The sequence below is a fragment of the Neolamprologus brichardi genome, chromosome 3, assembly GCF_056152115.1.
Source record: "Neolamprologus brichardi isolate AB-2024 chromosome 3, ASM5615211v1, whole genome shotgun sequence".
NCBI lineage: Eukaryota > Metazoa > Chordata > Actinopteri > Cichliformes > Cichlidae > Neolamprologus > Neolamprologus brichardi.
The window spans coordinates 38130827-38150810 of NC_142106.1; the positions used below are offsets into that span (position 1 = coordinate 38130827).

Genomic DNA, 19984 nt, shown 5'->3' on the forward strand with positions numbered 1-19984 from the left:
GTAATAATTTTAAGGGCCAAGTTTAACTGCCTCGGACAAAATCGCTGGGCTGTGTGTGTTTGTCTCCCAGACCAACTTTTTTCAGGTAATAACCTTCTGTGAAAGTTTTGCTGTGATTTATCTGTAATTTCCTGTTGTTTGCCCCATGAAAGCACTTGGAGAGCTGTTTTCTGCTGTCTTTTCTCCACTTAAACGTCGGTTTATAGGCAGGCCAGGTTAACCCCTTATGCCCCTCTGTCTCTCTTGTTACAGCATCTATTAAGTCGGGTGGCACTTTGGCAGGAGAAGGCATAGACTGGTAAAGAGGGCCAGCTCCATCCTGGCCAGCCCCTAGACTCCATAGAGGTGATGGGTGAGAGGATGCTAGCCAAGATAATGTCCATTACAGACATTACCTCTCTCCCCCCCCAAATTCCACCCAGCGAAGGCTCCGATCTGGCTCACTGGACAGCTTTGGAAAATTTGAGGGAGGCCATAAATTTTTTTACTTTAAACTGTATTTTGAAAAGTTTTACAGCTTTTCCTAGTGATAAAAAAATCCATTGTTTTCATTAATAATACACCAAACTAACAAATAAGCAATTAAATAACAGAAAGATTCATGTTTTTAAAAAATCTATATAAATTTCTGGGTTTTTTCTAACACTAATTGAAACAAGATCCTTTTCTATTAAATAACCCCCCCAAAAAAGTGTTATAATCACAGTTTAATCTGAGAAATTGGATAATTTTACACATTTATTTCTTACAATTTATACACAAATAGTTATTTCATTTACAGGAGCAGGATTTCTCTGTTCTGCAGACAAACTTAATTGTACTGTTGAAATTGCACTTCTTTTTAAGTGTGCATTTAAAGTTTATGTGAGTTTGCTTTGTTTTTGGGACTTTAGCTCTGGCCCTGCAGCCAGGCCTTCTTCCATGTATGTGGGGCCTGGTTGTCAGGGCAGCCAGCAAGCGGCGCTTCAGCCCCAGCTGAACTGTCGGTGCGGCTATCGCTGGAAGTGTCCACAGAGGATCGAGTTACTCTACGCCCCATCTTTAAGCCCCAGTCAGTGCGCCGTTAGCCGCAGGACAACAGAGGATAGCTCAAGATCCTGGCCGCCGGGAAAGCAGAGCGTCCACACTCATGTAAGTGACTCTCTTTAAACGGGTTTCGCTTAAGGAAACGTTACTGAAGTCTTCGGTGTGTACTAACTTCAGCTTTTCTCAAGCTAGACACCCCCTTTGTTAGCTTTAATGTCGCTAATTAGAGGAAAATATTGTGAGACGTCTTCTGTAGCGGTTGGCCACATAATCACACCAGGCTGCCTTTAAATAGATCCAAGAGGCTTTTTTTCAAGTAAAAGTGTTTATATATACTGCAAGAAGCCAGCTTGGGCGATTTTCTGTGGCCATACAGAGCCCTGATAGTGTGTAACTTCTTTCCCGTCCCCGCGTCGGGAAGCCTGTTGCTTTCTTGCTAGATGAGATGGGGAAAGAGGAGGAGGAGGAGGGGTTGAGAAAATCGGATTGTCCCGAGTGCCTTGTCGACTGTATTCAAAACACCACCGAACCTGGGCAGGATATACCAGCTTTAAACAAATACGACGTACTAAACGCTTTATTAAACAAGAAATAACACGGGTATAGTGCTAATTTCTTTGATTTTTGGTGGGTAGGAACTCCGCGATAAAATAACTGCGTTTTTTTATTAGCTAACTATACTCGCCACAAACCTCACTAATGATTATTTTAGCAAAGAAATGCTACCTTCGGAGCTGAACTACTTTTTTGGAGGCTGATATCTAGTGTGTAATAGCGGCTAATGAGCTCCTCCGGCCTTCTGTGATTCATAACATACCACTATAGTGTGTGCATCCTTAAGTGATTCACTTAAGGAATGGTAAAGCTACTTTCAGACACTGAACCACATATGTCATTAAAAAAAAACACATATAGTATACTACCGTTGCCACAAGTGACTGTAAGGTGCGTGTGAAGGCAGATTTATTACATAAACACACCACTACATGAGTGTAATACACGGCTAACATACTAGCTCATCACTCAGCATAAAGGGTAGGACACATGCAGTGATGAGTGAAGCAAATGCATAAACAATCCAGAGCTGTGGTGATCCTTTTGCCACAGATACTGCAGCTATTCTGAGAGTCTATACAGGGCTTTTAATTGTCTGAGCAATCTCCTTTAATCGTGTAACGTCTCCCTGTCATATCACGCTTGCTTACAAAGCCACTCTCAGCAGCCAAGTGCGATGTTCCCTGCATGGGCTTTGTTAGCAAGCACTCCTTAAAAGAATTAGTCAAATATAAACAACATGATCACCTTCATCATGCATTACTGTTAGCTTTTAAAGCTTTAAAGGCACCGGGAGTCTTTATGAGCTTATTGGCACTGTTTTTTTTTCACACAGTAGAGGAGTCACTTCTCCTTTCTCTTGCCTTTCTGATCTGATTGCATGCACTTTGAAGGTAACAGGTTTTTGTTTCCAAGGCAGCATTTGGAGTTAGTTTCACAAAGATATATATTTTTTGACAGATTAGATAGAACAAATAGCCAGACTTCACATAGATGTTTGAATCCACCCATTGTGCAAAATGAGACTTTGATTTCAAGCACAATGGTACAATGAAATATTGGTAAATTAAGACTTTTTCCAGGTAAAATAGTCAGAAAATATGTGTCTGAAAGGAACAGTAAGCACGATGACACCAGTCAATAGCAAGGGTGATTTACTGAAGCAGCTTTTAGGGAATTTAAAATAATAACTATAAATTCATGAGCTGATTACTTCACAATCAGGTAAGATAAGATAAGATAACCTTTATTAGTCCCACACGTGGGAAATTTGTTTTGTCACAGCAGGAAGTGGACAATGTAAAAGTTATGAAGCAAAAATTAGAATACAATAAGAATAAATACAGTACACAACTGTACAGAATAAAATAAAATAAAATACTATATACAGTAGAATAAAATAGAATAAAATATACAATAAGATAAAAATAGAATACAAATGCTATATACAACTGAGTAAAAATATAACGATGCCAGAAAAGATTATTGCACTTAGTGTTATTGCACATGTGTGGATGTGTGTGTTTGATCAGTTAAAGTCTTTGTTGTGGAGTCTGACAGCAGTGGGGAGGAAAGACCTGCGAAATCTCTCCGTCCCACACCGTGGGTGCCGCAGTCTCCCACTGAAGGAGCTGCTCAGTGCTGTCAGAGTCTCCTGCATGGGGTGGGAGATGTTCCCTTTAGATATCCCTTTAGGTATCCCTTTAGGTACTTTTTTGTGCAGAATATAAGCGATTTTTTCCTCTTTTGCTGTGTGTTACCATAGACATTATAAAAGCCAGTGGTAACCACCATAATGTTGTTGTTCAATGATAATGAAAAGGCAAATGACAATTAAACACACCAGCACTGTCACTAAAACCTGACATTAATGTTGCCATAAGACCAGCTCACTGTGCTATAAGTCTGATATCAATCTTGATTGATTGAGGTCAGTTTGACAATTACATGCAATCTGTGTGCATACACAGAAACATTTAACTATTACATTTACACTCAGCAGCCTTCCGGTTCTACGGGAATATAACCAGAATACAAACAACTGGTAGCCAGTGGAGTTGAGTCCTCTCGCGTTGTGCTCATTGACAAAGACTCAATCTATCTGTAAATTAGACAGCATTTATTTGCAAACCTTTGACAATGAGAGCGATTGCAGTCATTCCAAGTCAGTCTGCAACTATTTGCAGAAAGGTTACCTCGTATCAGGTGACCTGTGCTATCACCCTCAAGCCTCTGGACAATCACAAGTTTGGTCGAGCCAGTGTAAAGTAAGTTTGCACAGTTACCATTATCTCAGATTGGTGTTGCACGAGATGATCCATCTTGTTTGTAGCAGTCCCCAAAGAATTTTAATTTAGCTAATAAAAATGTCTTTTTTGGTGTCGCAGAACTAATACAATATCACCACCTAAATTAGTGCAATACTGTGCTCTATCTGCTTGCCCACCCCCCACTCCTAATATTAACCAACAGTTTAAACACTCATTTATGAGCTAAGTAACACTGCAAATAAAAAGTCAGTGTAAACTTTTAATTTATAAGGAAAAAAATGAACAACAATTAAATCTGAAAATTGTCATGTTAGCAGGGTGTTGTGTTAGTTTTAAAGCAGCTTATAAGATTGTTGTATGAGAGGATAATTAATTATCAGGGTTGTATGAAGTAAGATGATATTTATCTGATAAAAGCAAAATGGATACTCAAGCTTCATCTGTATGAAATTTCAGTAATGTAAATTACTTAGTATTTATTCATCAATAAGAGCATTAGTGGAATACAAGGGAACTAAGAAGCTTGAGTAGAAGCGCTTTTCTGGCAGCCGGTTTGTCGAGAGACTCGACAAACTGGGACAGTTCTTCAGCACAATGGTGCTCTGATGCACACAGTGAAGCATTCTTCAGAGATAAATATGGACCTAACAGAAATGAAATAAATCTAGTTTCTTTTTAATGTTAATCTTTTGAACAGAAAATGTGTAAGTTGGGAGGAGAACCCAGGAGGAGCATGAGCCATTTTTCTTGCTCCAAGAGCTTTATGGGAGTTAAAAATAAAAGAAAACAGCATGAATTAGTGGTCTAATATTTAGTTCTCTGATTGCTCACAAAAAGACATTAAATACTGAATTTGTCATTTTCAGGCCTCGATGAAGGGAAAACTACACATTCATCCGGCGCTCTAAAAATGATAGAAACAATGGGTAAGTATTTGGTTTTTGAATTGTTTTATGCCAGGCATCTATAAAATATTCATGATTTCATCCATGATTGAACCAGCTTTAGGGTTGAGTGTGGTCATGATAGCAGACTGCTGAATCCAGTACCAGTACTCGGTTTAATTAAGATTCAACACTGCCATAATCAAAAAAAAAGAAAATCTTCTTTTAAAAATGAGCAGTTTTTGCACGGGCGTTTGGGTGTCCGTCTCTGCTGGCTGTGCTTTGCACATTTGGCTTAAGCTGAGAGTTTTCTCAACCAGCGTAAGAGGCCCTGGATTCAGTTCAATGTCCGTGGGCTGCCAATGTTGCCATATCTGATAATGTTGCCATAAATTTGATTGTTTGTTTGTGCCCATAGAGATTTATTTGCCCAACTGTCAAGCATGATGCCAAATTGGTGCTGCCAGCTTCTTTCCTTAAAACAGCAATCTGTGGTCACTCTCAGGACGGGAATGTTGACTGTGTGTTTGTCAGCTGCAAATGATGAACTGTGATGAATACTTGTGCTCCAGGCACTGCTCTGCTGGAAAAACTGATAACACTAATTCTAAATTAGCCTAAGCATAGTTTCTGCGTTATTATTAAAAAACAAAATCAGAGTTTTCATATAGCTCCAGATCTTTAATAAGTCCATTTTGGCTGAAAATACAGATTTATTGGTTGGGTTCCACAAAAAAAGAAGCTTGTTTTAAAGTATTTAAACTCTTTATCACTCTACAGTTAAACATTTAGTCAGCTCATTATTCCTGCCATTGGTAAATGTCATCTTCTTTCCCGGTAGGTCTATGGCAATTAGCACATTTGACTGATGTATCTGTGACTCCTAGGCTTTGCTCAAGGACCACCTTTTCTTCTGCAAACTCACACATAGTTAGGTCCTTAGGTTTCTGGACAGTGACGCGTTATTTGTGATTTTGCCCCTGTACACAGACACGGTGGATTTCTAATTAAATTAGTCAAGATGTGACTGAAGTGCAGACTTTTAACTTTAATTCAAGGGGTTTTGCAACAGTTTTGCATTAACTGTTTAGGAATTACCCCATTTTTATACATAGCACCCCATTTTCAGACGTTCAAATGTAGTTGGACATTCAACTGACAAGCAGTTTCATTGGCAGGTGAGGTCGATTCCCTCATTACTCATTTATGAGGAAAGTAATGAGTCCAAATGTTGAACTTTATGCCAGCATTAGCAGTTCAATAGAACACTCAATCTGAGGTTTTAAAGAGACAATGATGCAAATGAGGAACACCATCATTAAGCTAAAAAACCCAAATAAACCTGTCAGAGAGTTCGTCAGTCTGGTGCATTCAACATCGAAAGAAAACTAAAGTGGGTAGTTACAGAATTACTTCAACGACTAATCAAAACAACTTTGCAACAACATATAACCAAGTCAAGACTACACTCCGGGATGTAGGCATATCATACAATCAAGAGATGCCTTCATGCAACACAGTACAAACTCCCGGTTACCCCCAAGACCAGGAAGGACAGATTAGACTTTGACTAGACCAGAAATAATCGAAAAGAGCCGGCACAGTTCTGAAAAAAGTATTTTGAGAGGTGAAACCAAGGTTAAGTTAAACCAAAATTATGGGAGAGAAGCATAGAGAAGGCAAGGAACAGTTCACGATCCAAAGCATACACGAAGCCAATGTTATTCTATGGGTATGTAAGGCTACCAGTAGACCTAGGTCACAAGTGTTTATTGTTGATGTGGCTGCTGGTAAAAGCAGGATACATTCTGAAGTATAAAGAGCTATACACTTCTCAGATTCAGCCAAATGCAAAACTGGTTGGATGGTGTTTTAGAGTGTAAATGGAAAATGACCCAAAGCATACTACAGAATCAATTCAATGAACATGTAAGTGACCTAGTGTTCAACAGAGCATGCTTTTCAGTTACTAAAGACAAAACTAATTGCAGCAAAGGGCTTCAAACAAGCAGCACATGAAGGTGACTGCAGTAAACACCTAGCAGCATCTACACGGGCGAAAAACAGCATTAACTTATGCTAATGGGTTCTTACAGTCCTTATATTAAAAATTATGTTAGCTTGGCTGTAATTCGTAAACAGTTAATGCAGTACTTTTGTGGAAAAGTGTCTTTGTTCAGACACTTATGGACCCAACTGTCCATGCCACATTGATTTAGTATTCCTAATTATACACATCGAGGGAAGGACAGTGGAAATTTTACATTTGTCTGGACTAAACCAGTGGTGAGCAGAAAAAATCTTACAGGGCTCAAGTGTTATTGGCCTATTTACAACTTTTTGTTCAAGCAACAAAGCTTTTCAGTGCAAAAAGTGTTTTGGACCTCGTGCACGGCCTATTAGGTGTTAGTCACAGTTGGTGAGCTTCTGAAATTGCTTCATTTTTGCTCAGATGACATCTGGCTGGCCCATCCTTACTAACAAGCCACTCTGGAGTTACTCGGTTGTAGGGCTTATAGAGGATCCAGCGAACAAAGCGTGGAGGTCCCAGTCCTTTTATCTTTTCCTCCTGATAACCATTCATTCTACGCTCCTGTGTAACCACCATTTGACCCTAAAGTCAAGAAAAGGAAACATTGCTATTCCGAAAACAAGCAGTGCATTGAAAATTGAGTTTTTTTTTCTTCTGTGCAAAAACTTGTGGCTACATGATTTTGATATAGGCCTGTTGAGAGTCAACCAGCCTTAACTAAGCCTAGTTTGTGATATGTGACTGCGTATTTTTCCATCTATACATTTACAAGTCATTGAATTATTGTTAAACATAAATATGTTAAAGTTATGTTTCAAATGGTTGTGGAGGCTTTTTTTAAAAAAAAGAATCCTCTTAATAATTAAATCAGGATGCCTAACTGAATAAATTAGGTAATATCCAAACACTCTTCCCACCCTCGCTATCTTCACCCATGAACTGATGAAGTCTTTGTCCTCGCCACCTCTCTCCACCTCTGTCACTCCCACACCTCCGGCTGCCTGCGTCGTCGCCTTCACTCTGGCGCCGTCACTGAAACATGCGACGGTTTGCAGACACGCAGCGTGCCTTGCAGGCGGTGGAGCGACTCCAGGCCAAACTCAAGGAGCGGGGAGAAGTGCCCACTGAGGAGAAGCTCAGCCTGCTCAAGTCAGTGCTCCAGAGCCCCCTCTTCCATCAGATCCTGGCCTTGCAGAAGTCTGTCCAGCATCTCAGAGATCAGGTAAACCCCAAACCTTTTTGCTTAAAGGTTTTATATTTCCTCCAATTTGGCTCACATTTCTTATGCCATGTTTTTCTTAGACTGTGTGTCTTAAGGATAGCGATTATATGATGTCACAGATGGTTAAAAACACTTTCTACTTACTTTAAATGTAATATTTATACATTAATATAACTTATCAGTAGTTGTCTCAAGGTGTAAATACTCTACAATGGAGGGAGACAGGACAAAAGACACTGTGGGAGAGAGCCACAGATTTGTAATAACTAACAATTAAATGCAGAGTGGTTTATAAACACAATGAGTGAAAAGAGGTGAATGAATAAGAACCATCCAGTGCATCATGGCCCAAAAACTAGGCCTGTGGTAGCTTAACTAAGGGTAATAATAAGAATGATGTATTTATAACATGCTGATCCCGGGTTCATTTAATCAGATTTCATAAACTACAAAAATGATGGCATAGCACAGGATAGTAGATTGTTATTATAGAAGTTTATTTAAACAGATGCATTTGTGTCATTTGATATGGACTAGGACCTGCTGTTCATTTTTCATAGTACCATTGTAGTGGAGGAGTGCTTGAGGCAGGACCTTGTTCCTGGTGACATTTGATGTTGAGACATAACCTAGCCTTTAATGGGACCTGCCCAGACTTAATGTAAAACTGAAGGTATTATTCCAGCCACAGGCTCCTTGAATTCCCATTTTAATGGCTTCACACTGGCGACAGTTGTGGCAGGACTCATTTTGGATACTGCCGTTAGTTACATGTCGTACACTGTGTGCACTAAATGCCTTCTTGAGTGTTGAAGTTGTGTATGCAATGGAAGTGATGCTGGAGTTGTTGGGCTGACTGGTGCGTTTTGAGAATATTTGGCTTCTGACCACTGAAATTATGCTAAATTCTAATATTTAACACACATAAACTCCAGACAGCAACCATTTAAGGGATGGTCAGTGTCTTAAACACGTGCCATTCTCATGCTTGTTGGATGCTTCAGTGGGGGTAGTGCAAAGGCAGACAACAGGCAGTCACGGACTGTCCATCTACCTGTAGAGAGGATTTGTTGTCCATGCAGCCAGTGTAGAAAGTATGTGGTACAACCGGTCTGTGGGGCAGCTGTGAAGCTGAAGCTGAAGTGAAACAGTTTGTGCTTTTCATCTTTAATTTTTTTATCCTTGATGATCTTTTTTTGCACTTCCCATGTTCCCGGTGAACTCCACTGTTGAATCCAGCTGTATGAACAGACATCCCTGTTTTGGGAATATGATATCTCTTGTCATGATCTTTGTAATTATTTAAGATTACTGTTGATTCTTGGATTTTTATTGTATTTTTATTCTATGTTGGGTGTTTTCCGTCATCACGTCTCATCCTCCTCTGCCTCACTGTTTGGCGTACTTCCTATTTTATTTTGAAGGTTAGCTCCTCATGCGGCCTCCTGTGCTTTTACTTCCCTCCTTTGTTCTTTTCCCAATCTCATTAGCGTTTAATTGACTTCACCTTTTGCACCTTGACCAGCCTGCTGTTGTGGCTAAAGTGTCTGTTCTTACAGGTTGGCTATTGTCTATTTCTACATGTCTGTGGGACAATCTGAATTCGTTCACTCTGACCAGACTGTAACAGTATTCAGTGAACCTGCTGTGGGATTTTGTCAGTGGTTTTTCAGCATCATGACAAAACAAAAAAGGAATTTCTAAGATAAAACTGGAACTCCTGCTTTAGCTCTACCTCAGCTAGGCTGGAATGTTTCTGATACCCTTATTCAGGTTTTTATCTCTCCCTGCTTCCTTGGTGACCTCACTGATTCTACTTCTGGCTTATGTCAAGACATCCTCCCCTCACCCTTTCAATCCCCATTCCCAGTAGTGTTTGCCGCTATGGCCAAATTGCTGTCAGGGTCCACACAAGCCAGATATAATATGGGTACATGAGCAGAGATACTTTTTTCTGGCTGATTCTCCCCATTGAGAATTAAACATCTGAGTGGAAGGAAAGCGCTCTCAAGTCACAGAGGAAAGGGGCCAGGGTAAGCGTTTCAGAGAAAGAGACGAAAGTATGCGAGCTATGCACTGGGAGGAAGGGATGTTCGCTTTTTTACCCCTTGTGGAATTTAGATTTAAAAAGCCCCGTGGCATTTTTGTGCGCCAGCGATTTGACTTATTTCAAGAATAGGTACCTTCTTTTGTGTGTGTGTGTGTGTCTGTGTGCAGATTCCTCTGTTTTATAATAGAAAACTTAAGAAGCAGCCATTCAACTTAAAGTTCGCTCAAACCAAAAGATGGTCCTTTTCTGTGTTATAACAATAGTAATATTTTTGAGAAATGAATAGATAAAAAAGCAACAACTATAAGTGTGTTATGTTTCTTCGGGGCTTTCAGACCCAAGCTGTGTTTGTGTGGCCGTGTAAAGCAGAACCAATTTGGGGAGATGGTTTGTTTTTGTGTTTTGTTCTGAGACAAGAGGCTGACACGCAAACACACACACACAGTCACTGCCCATCTTCTGGCTCTGCTAGTTAGGCCTTGCTTAGCCCACGTCGCTATGGCGACAAGGCCCTACTCTCCAATGAGAAAGAGGCCGCTGCCACTGTGTGAAGTGGGGCAGAAACAATTTCTTAAATGTTCAAGAACCAAACTGGAACTTTAATCCTCTTAGCTGGGCCCCAGCTAACAAAGCTCATGCATGAGCACGGCAACTTAGCAGCATGCTACGCTAACTTAGCCGGGCCCACGGGGTTTTGTTTGCTGTGTGCAGCACTAATGTGTCCTGTCCAACGGAGTTTTGTTTCTGAGGGCTAATCTGGGACTGTATTTAAAGGAAGCGTGATGTACAGTACATGTTCTCGAAGCTCTGAAAGTCGCACAGTCCAACTTCCTAATGCAAATTTCACAAGTTCACAAGGACAGCTTTAGCCTGGCAGCGCCATATGCCAAATGGAGTGTTTATAGAATTATTGCCGTGCATTACGTCCGTCCTTTTGAATCCAATTCGGAAAGTCATAAACATTACACCCTTTGGCTAATGAAATCGGGAAAACACTGTTTTATGTAGTTGTCGCCTTCATGTAATTCATCTGTCACACAAGTAAAGTCATTGCAGTAATTAAGAGCCGAGCATATTAAAGCATCCAGATGGCCAGCGATGCTTCTCCCTGGCCCCGATAAAAATATTGTATTTGGAGCCTCATCACTGTTGGAACATCAGCTAAGAGCTATTATCTCCTGAAGGATTAGAGTGCCATAGATCCAGCTAATCATGGAGGGATAACAAACTGTCTGCCATCTCGGTGTTTTTTTTAGACACTCAGATCCAGAGTTTTGGTGTCTAAAATTTAATTTGCAAGATCTTTTATGTTCAGAGTACAAATGAGGCATAATGGGCCTTTTTTTGTTTTGTCCCTTAAAACTTTTAATTGTGTTTGGTTGGATTAAAGCCAGCAACTGCTGCTGTGTACAGGATCGCTTTGGAGATTTTCTGAGCTGTTATGCTCCATTCAAACTGAAAGCCCAGCAGGCAACATCACAACTAATGGGGATCAATTGCCATTTTGGATTTGATTCAATAGCATTCATGTGTTTGAATGTGGACCTATTATGCTTTTCTTTATGATTTGTCTATATAGTACAGCACTGTATGCCAGCCAATCAGGCGAAAGATGGCTAAACTTTTATACATGTAGTGTTTCATGTTCACTTTAAAGGAATGTAGAAGGAAGATCCAAAATCCAGGAGTAAACATAGAAGTGTCAGGGAGGTATCTGTAGTTTTCACATTTCTGTTTTATCATTTCAGGGGAGTGTCCCTTTATCACGAGGGAGTGATCTCACAGCAGCCAAGCCCAATGGCAGCCATGTTTCCTGCTCAGACACCCCAGCTCCCACGCACGTCAATGGCAAGACGTCATCCGAAGAATTTGAACATATTATCCACTCCATGGCGCAGGTACAAACAGCTAGAAGGGAGGCAGTTATTGTAATGCGTGCTAACATTTTGTTAATTTATTGTCGGTTTAAGCTAGATGGCATATATTGACAAAGCGTGTGGAATCTGCATGTCGTCCCCGTGTCTGTGTGGGTACTCAGGCTCTCTCCCACAGTCCAAAGTGTCTCTCTGTGTGACTGCCCAGGGTGTACCCTGTGTTTCGCCCTATGACAGCTGGGATAGGCTTATGAATAGAATAGAACTGGATATGCAGAAGAAAAGGGATGCGCATAAGCTAAAATAATGCTATTGTGGCAAGTCTATTTTGAAACCCCAGTAGACTTTTTTTTGTCAATCTTTTAACATTATACTGACTTTTACACAAAAATAGGCAAGACTATTTTTTAATAAGTCCTATAACTCAAACCAAACATTCAAAGAGAGTCAAAAAAAGAAGAAAACTCCACACAGTGCTCCTCTCTCTTGAGGCACTTCAAATAGACTTCTAAAGGCTGCCTGTAGCTTTGATGCTTTAGTGAATCAGCACAAGGCCAATGTATACACACACACACACATATATATATAAAGGTTTGTGTGTGTATTACGCAGGGACGTTATGTGACGCACGTGGATCTGCAGAAGCCAGTGTCCGGAGGTCTTGGCTTCAGCGTGGTGGGCCTAAAGAGCGAGAACCGCGGAGAGCTCGGCATCTTCATCCAGGAAATTCAACCAGGAAGTGTCGCTCACTGGTATGCAGGAAAAACATGCTGCTATGCATTCTTCCAGACATTCTTTCAGCATCTGGTTAATTGTTGATTTCTAATTTGAAATTTCTAGGACTTTGTTTCAGACAGTCAGGTGGGTGCGTTTACAGATTCTCTCGGGAGATTAGAGATACTTTTATACTTGCCAGGAAATACCAGAGTAAAGCTGTTGTGAGCTGTTGCAACACATGTTGCGTCACACCAATCCTAAAAGAGTGGAAGCTGCATTTTTCATGTTTCAGATATAAACACCCTTAAATGTATTCACCCAAAGACAAATTTAAATTTACAGGTACAAAGATTAAAGCTATAATGTGGTATCTAGTGACTATAAGGGTTCTCATTCTGTGTCCTTGCCTCTGCTGCATGCTTCTTCCCCGTTACAGCGATGGGAAACTCAAAGAAGCCGACCAGATATTGGCCATTAATGGCCAGCCTCTGGACAAGACAGTGACCCACCAGCAGGCTATAGGCATCCTGCAGAGTGCTTCAGACAGGGTGCAGCTCACAGTGGCCAGAGGGCCAATACCTCAGCTGGCCAGTCCTGCAGTGTCCCGCACGCCCTCTGCTGCCAGCACATTATCAGCCAACTCCAGCGCGGTAATGAATACACTGACACACCAATGGGGCCTCTGCAAGGAGCGTGTTATGATCTGACACAGTTTCCATGTGGGGACTTAAGAAACGACATGCACTTTGCTCTGCAATCCCCATCCAGCACCACGACACAGAAAACAAACATACCTGTTAAGTGTACATTTTTCCTAATAATACACTGGGTAACATTGTGTTTCACTTCTGTTACTGTCTCAGTGGCAACATGTGGAGACGATTGAGCTTGTCAACGACGGCACCGGTCTTGGCTTTGGTATTGTTGGAGGAAAAACCACCGGGGTTATAGTCAAAACTATACTTCCTGGAGGCATCGCTGATCAGGTGACCCTTTAGCTGTGTCTGTCACTTCTTTAGGAGATGTCTTTTTTTATCGCTCACAGCCAATGACACTTTCAGTGTTCTAGACAGATGACTCCTGTCAGTTATGTGTAATGAGAATGTGCTAATTGCAGGAAAGCACAGAATTACCTGTCACTTAGGAGTGACAATGCCAAAATGAGCGCAGAGTTAATATAGAAATCATTTCTTGCCACAGGATGGCCGCCTGCGCAGCGGGGACCACATCCTGAGAATCGGAGACACCGACCTGCACGGCATGGGCAGCGACCAGGTGGCCCAGGTCCTGAGGCAGTGCGGGAACAGGGTGAAGCTGGTTGTTACCAGAGGTCCTTTGGAAGAGACTCCCTCTGCTTCTGTCATGCCTGTGGTGCTGCCCACTGTCAGCGAACAGCAGGTAAGGGCATCTGTTTCTCTGTAAACCCAAATACCTCTTTTTAATTTTTTTTTTTACATCACAGAGACGCGTGTCTCATTCAAATTGATTTTATGACTCGCACTATCCTCGCAATAAAGCGTTTTCTCGAGAACCCGTCACCCTGATGGTAATTGCCTGCCATGCAAGACACACCATACACAGTTATATATATAAAAAACTTCACACATAAACTTCAGGTCCTTCATATCCCGTTTTATCTTTTCTTCCTGCTTGACAAGCCAGTACAAATGCAATTAAAGAAAATTGCAGGTTGCATCACCTGTGACTCACACTTTGCTTTACGTTCCTAGAAAAAGAAGAAGAAAAAAAAAAAAAGAAGCTCCGAGCCTCCTACAAACAGCAATTTCATGGCCGTTTTCAGCACTCGCTTCTATTTTGACTTGAATGAATTATTAGTGACTCACAATGTGAATGACAAACATCATATCCCTGTGATCACACACAGTAACTGTGAGTCTTATTTTTGGCTGACAGGTACTGAGCGCTCATTAATCAAAGTTAAACAATGTATTTTGATGTGCCGCAATTTTCCTTTCTTCTGTTCTAAAGTAAAACATCTCTTTCATTTGGTTTGTGCTGTGATGCTGACTCATTTCTCTGCGTCTACACGCAGGGCTACGAGGAAGAGGATGCTGAGGCATTTGATGTGAGCCTTACTAAGAACACCCAAGGACTCGGGATCACTATTGCTGGTTATGTTGGAGATAAGAATTCAGGTGAAAAACTGATTTTTTTTAAAATAATATGGAGATTTTAAGGTGATTTGTGAGGAATTTTTTGCCTTTATGAGACATGGAGCAATGAAGATCAGGCAGTAAAGCGGGGACCAGTGATGGGAATAACGGCGTTACTTTTTTCAGTAACGAGTAATTTAACTAATTACTACTTCTATTGTTACAACGCCATTACCGTTCTTAACAAGAAAATGCGGTGCGGTCGCGTCACTATTTTTCAACAACCAGACGTTGAAGCTGTCTTCAGCTTACTGCATTTTACTGCATCAGTTGTACGCTGTGACGTTCTCCTTTATAGTGGAGTGGTACAAATAATTTGTGTGGCATCTTATTGAATGCAGAACAGCTGATTGTTCTGTAAATGGTTTGAAATTTCTGATTATGTTCAGGGATCTGTAATTTGTAAAGTTAGTAAAAAGTGCCCTCCGTTTATTGAAACACAAATTGAAACGCATTTAATGTCTTCACCCATTTATGTGTCTAAACTGTGCTGATTCCTCAGAGCCCTCTGGTATCTTTGTTAAGAGCATAACAAAAGACAGCACTGTAGACCAAGATGGCCGTATTCACGTTGGAGACCAGATTATAGCAGTAAGTACACTAATTATGCTCTTTTGGTTACGACTGGCTTCTGTTTTCAGCAGAACGAGGTCAAACATGCAGCAAACGTTTCATATTATCATTGATTGTGATCAAATTTACACATTTAGGCAATGGAGGGAAATTATGAGATGCATGAATTTGAATAATTCACAATTATGCTTTTTATTTGTTCTTCTTGCGACTCTGAATATAAAAGAGTTTTGAAACAGGACACCGAGCAGTTAAGTCTGTAATTTCATTACTGTAGGTCATTAACAGTGAAGACATGAGTGGATGTTTTTACATGTTTTCTTGAAGAAGTTCTGACTTACTTTGTTCTGGTGTGCTGGTGTGTGAGGATGGACTTGCTTTGGGAGTTCACCTAAACGCTCGTGATTGTGAGGGATTTAAAACTATCTACTTCCCACCTGCCCTGAATGACCTAAATGAATGAAGTCGTGGATTAGACGACACTCGGTGCAGAAATCAGTCTTTAGTTAATGCCATTGCAGTTCATCTCTTTCCAGCAAGAACATAGATGGCGCTTCAGCACACTCATATTGTGCAAGCAAGCCGTTCTGCCTCTCCTTTAATCCACCGGCTCACGAGAGATCGCCCTCTGCAGGTCGACGGCGTGAACATCCAGGAATACACCAATCAACAGGCAGTTGAAGTGCTGAGACACACGGGCCAGACGGTCCACCTTAAGCTGATCCGGCGGGGCTTCAGGCCCGATGAGATCCCCCCTGTCACAGACCCCGTTGTCACCGTCCTCCCCCCTTCCACCACCATCCCCACAACCACCACCGTCATGAAGGAGCTGGAGCTGGAGAGAAAGAAAGCTGAGGAGGCTGCCGAAGGTAGGATGGATTAAGTGAGAGAAATTTAATGAGGATAGATTTTTTTTAAAAATGCTTGCTTCTCATCATCCTGTCAAAAAAGGTGTCATTTGATGTGTAAATTTGGCTCAGACAGGAGTTTCATGATGCAGTGACGAGTCATTTCCATGTGACTCCAAAAGGAAATTTCAGACACTTTTATCGTGTTGTAAACAGGTGCAAACAGAACTTACTCCTGCCACACACAAATGTTGTTGGCTCGAGTTATGGCCTAAAACAACATCATATGCATAGAGTGAGGAAGCTGAAGCCTGAACACAGGATCATTCAGTTGCAGAGAAATCGACTTTTTCATATTGCGAGTAACCATTTTACACCAATTCCTGATATTGAAAAATAATTGCTTATTGCAGGTTAAAAGGTTCCTCCTCATAATAGCAGCAGAATACTCCCACGTTACTGCCCCGTCGCTCCTAATTAGAGGTTGAAATATGCCAACTAACGCTGCTGACAAATGCCAAGAGGACAAAAACTATTTTCTCAGATATGGCAGTATAGTTAAGCGCTTTTTAAGCACTACCCTTCGTAGCAGTCAGACTGGCTAGAAATTTAACAGCCGTCTTTGTACGGAATCCAAAACTTAGCATCATGTTGGTTGAGAGTTGAAGTAGATCAACTTTCAGAATAGTAAAATAGTACACAATGCATAACATCACAACCAAGGAGAAATCTGCATTTATCTCTTGTGTGTTTTTCTAATACCTTTGCATTTATGTAATATTGGCATTAAATAAGAGGAAGAAGATTTTTTGTCTCCAGCTCTGCTGACAGGACCTCTGGGCTGTTGCAGAAGAAAGACAAGCAACTTGCATAAGTTGTTTAGTGTCAGCAGTAATAGATGGAGACTGAAAGTGATTATTTTTAGCACTAGGAAGTTGAAACATGAAGAAAACCAGAAAACCAACAGCTATGAGAGAAACTAAAGGGAAGAAGGGTAGTTTTTGGCTGCTTTGAAAACTCTGAGTATAGGAGAAACAGGAGTGTGTGTGTGCATGAGCACAGTGTGCTTTTTGCTCAATCATTAAATGAATGAAACAACAGAAAGAAATCGAACCATTAACTTAAACTGTTGTCACATCCTTCCACAACAATCTGCTGAGTTGTATTTGTATGCTTGTACTTAAAAGACTTTAATATAAAATTCACTTCATGTCAAGTATTCATTTCATGGGTGACCAGTTCTGTGCCTTGCGGAACCCCAAAGACAAAAATGAGTCCCAGGCTCATTAAACGTGTATTAAAAGTCCTGGTATTTTTATGGATTAGCAAACATTAGCAAAGGCGCTTTATGTGTTTTTGATTTAAAGGGAAAAGAGAGAAGGTCCTCTTTCAAAGCAAGAGTAATTAGGCACTAACAGATTCTGTGTTGAGGGTTTTTTGTGCTGTGCGTGTGCTGCTGGTGGAAGGTCGATGGCTCCTTTGTGCGTCTCACTGTCCGTTGTGTGTTTACTGTCTCCACAGATGAAAAGCAGCTCCACACAAAGAGTGAAGGATCTGATGTCAGCCCTGCCACGGATCAGCTAACAGAAGACAAACATGGTAGGAGGCTGAGATGCTTTTTCCGTGTGCTTTAGCAGGAATACTGGGCCCAAATCTGACAGATAAGGGCTTCTATTGACAGGACCACACCGACTAGCAGCACACAATGTGAGGACGTGCTGAGACGGCTGCTGTTGCTAGGTTCAGACATTTAAATGGTAGCAGATAAGGGTTTATTTGATCTTCCACGACACATTTTCAAGTACTTTGCTTATACTTGGAGGTTTATGGTGCAGTGCCACCTGTGAACGGCTTATGACAACACCGTCTTAATTTTTGTGTGTTATTACATAACATATTGTGTTTTTGAAGAAGCGAGCTTAACACCTTTTGAAGAGGAGGAGTTAATGAAGAAGTGGCAGGAAATTCTGGGCCCAAGTAATGAAGTTGTGGTAAGTTTACTGTTTGGATTCATAGCAGATATTGTGAAAAATAACAGTGACCTGGGTCATCAAACAAAAGGGTCTGAATCATGAACAGACTTCACATAAAGAGATGTGATTTACTGTTACCCTGACAGGTGGCTCAGGTGGAGAAGTTTACAGAGAACAGTGGTCTGGGCATCAGTCTAGAAGCCAACAGCGGACATCATTACATCCGATCTGTCCTTCCTGAGGGACCAGTCGGTCGCTGTGGCAAGCTGTTTAGTGGAGATGAGCTGCTTGAGGTATAATACTCAAAAATTACATTTGTTATTAGTATTTACAGAAGGTTGGTTGGTTCATGGAGCTCAGTTTTAGTGCAGTACATATTGTCATACAGCAACTCTGGAAGTACTTACATTGATCATAATGGTCTTTGTGGTGTTTCCTTTGTAGTGATAACACAGTGCCTGACAACTGCTGTATATGCCAATAAGGCATGTATGGGCTTCACTTATTAGGAATGATTCCTACCTAAAAATTCACCAACAGAGGATAAGCTTCTGATACAACTTCACCTACTTCAAGGATGCTTGGGGAAGAGGGTGAAGTCTGAGGAGGTTACGCTCCATATATTTCCCCAAATATAGTTCCCCCAAAGAAAGTAATAGAAATCACTCCACATAGAGCTGAAAGCTGGATTAATCAGTGGTGTATCAGCTGTTTAAGTACGTTTCCAAATGAGTTATTTGGAGTTATGGTAAATAAATTCCTGGTTTTACATTTGTTTTTGCTACTTTTAGGTCTTTGTTTTGTATTCATGGCTTGCCTTTTAGCTGTTCCGGTTTATTCTCACCACTCTCATTTCCATCTCTGGCAGGAGGCCGTTTCAGTACAAAGGTCTAAAAACCTCCTGTTTTCTGCAAGAGTGGCACCAATCTGCAGATTAATGCTAATGTTGCTATGTTGCTCCCTTTCTGCTGGGCAACTGTTGCCACAATAACTTAAGTCAGTGGTTTTGCAAACTGTGCAGCGTAGTAGGCTACTGGGAAAATATGGGTGAATCAATGTTAAATGATTTAGCTGGAGAAAATAAACAGGGATTTGCTACAGCAGCTGTGTTAAGCTGGATTCTTTCGTATGGTTAATGATCCCTTCTCTCTTTTTGAGGAGGGTTGAGGTGCCAAAATAAGTTTGAGAACTGCAAACGTAGGTTGAAAAGGTGTCAGTACTGAGTTTACAACTTTTTCCACTTCCCACACATAAATAAAATAAATAAGTAAATAAATAAATATAAGAAGTGCTTCTTGGGATTACTAAAATTATTCTTTGGCATTTTGCCTTTTTTGTTTTAGGAGGAATAGTAAGAAAATGTCCACAAAGATCTGCAGCAGAGATCCGTTTAGCTAAGGCTCAGCTGCTGAGAGGCACTTTATCCTACGTGACATGTACTGTAACCACTTGGTCCTGATTTTAAACTCATATTATGATTAGTTTTAAGTTTTAACCTTTCCTTTCTTAGGTCAATGGCATTTCCTTGATTGGTGAGAGCCACAAAGAAGTAGTGAGAATCTTGAAGGAGCTTCCGCTCCACGTGTACGTGACATGCTGCAGGCCGGCCCCCGACCTTCAGCCTGAGATGGATGCTGAGCAGAGAGAATCAGAGGCTTTGTCCACAACATCGAAATTGAAGGTACCTGCACTCATGATGCTGCAGTCCGTTTAATACTTGCTTGTTTTGAACACGAAAAACATCCAAGTAAAAGTGCAGTCTGCACTTACAGGACACTTTATTAGG

At 41.0% G+C, this 19984-nt stretch overlaps 1 protein-coding gene across 4 annotated transcripts in view; it reads left to right on the plus strand.

Annotated features, from left to right (window-relative positions):
• The first annotated feature begins 971 nt into the window (after positions 1-971).
• Positions 972-19984, plus strand: part of mpdz (multiple PDZ domain crumbs cell polarity complex component) — a 48194-nt gene continuing 29181 nt past the window's right edge. For 3 of the 4 annotated variants that reach the window (XM_087837361.1, XM_087837368.1, XM_087837370.1), the window contains exons 1-15: positions 973-1131; positions 4718-4777; positions 7823-7989; positions 11788-11937; positions 12526-12665; positions 13067-13280; positions 13494-13616; positions 13831-14028; positions 14684-14786; positions 15307-15395; positions 16012-16246; positions 17747-17824; positions 18137-18216; positions 18345-18491; positions 19709-19879. In XM_087837361.1, coding sequence (XP_087693487.1) covers positions 4762-4777; positions 7823-7989; positions 11788-11937; positions 12526-12665; positions 13067-13280; positions 13494-13616; positions 13831-14028; positions 14684-14786; positions 15307-15395; positions 16012-16246; positions 17747-17824; positions 18137-18216; positions 18345-18491; positions 19709-19879 — 1911 coding nt within the window. In that variant the 5' untranslated portion in view covers positions 973-1131; positions 4718-4761. Of the gene's footprint in view, positions 1132-4717; positions 4778-7822; positions 7990-11787; positions 11938-12525; positions 12666-13066; positions 13281-13493; positions 13617-13830; positions 14029-14683; positions 14787-15306; positions 15396-16011; positions 16247-17746; positions 17825-18136; positions 18217-18344; positions 18492-19708; positions 19880-19984 lie in introns of all 4 variants that reach the window. The other variant, XM_087837377.1, reaches the window with a different exon arrangement.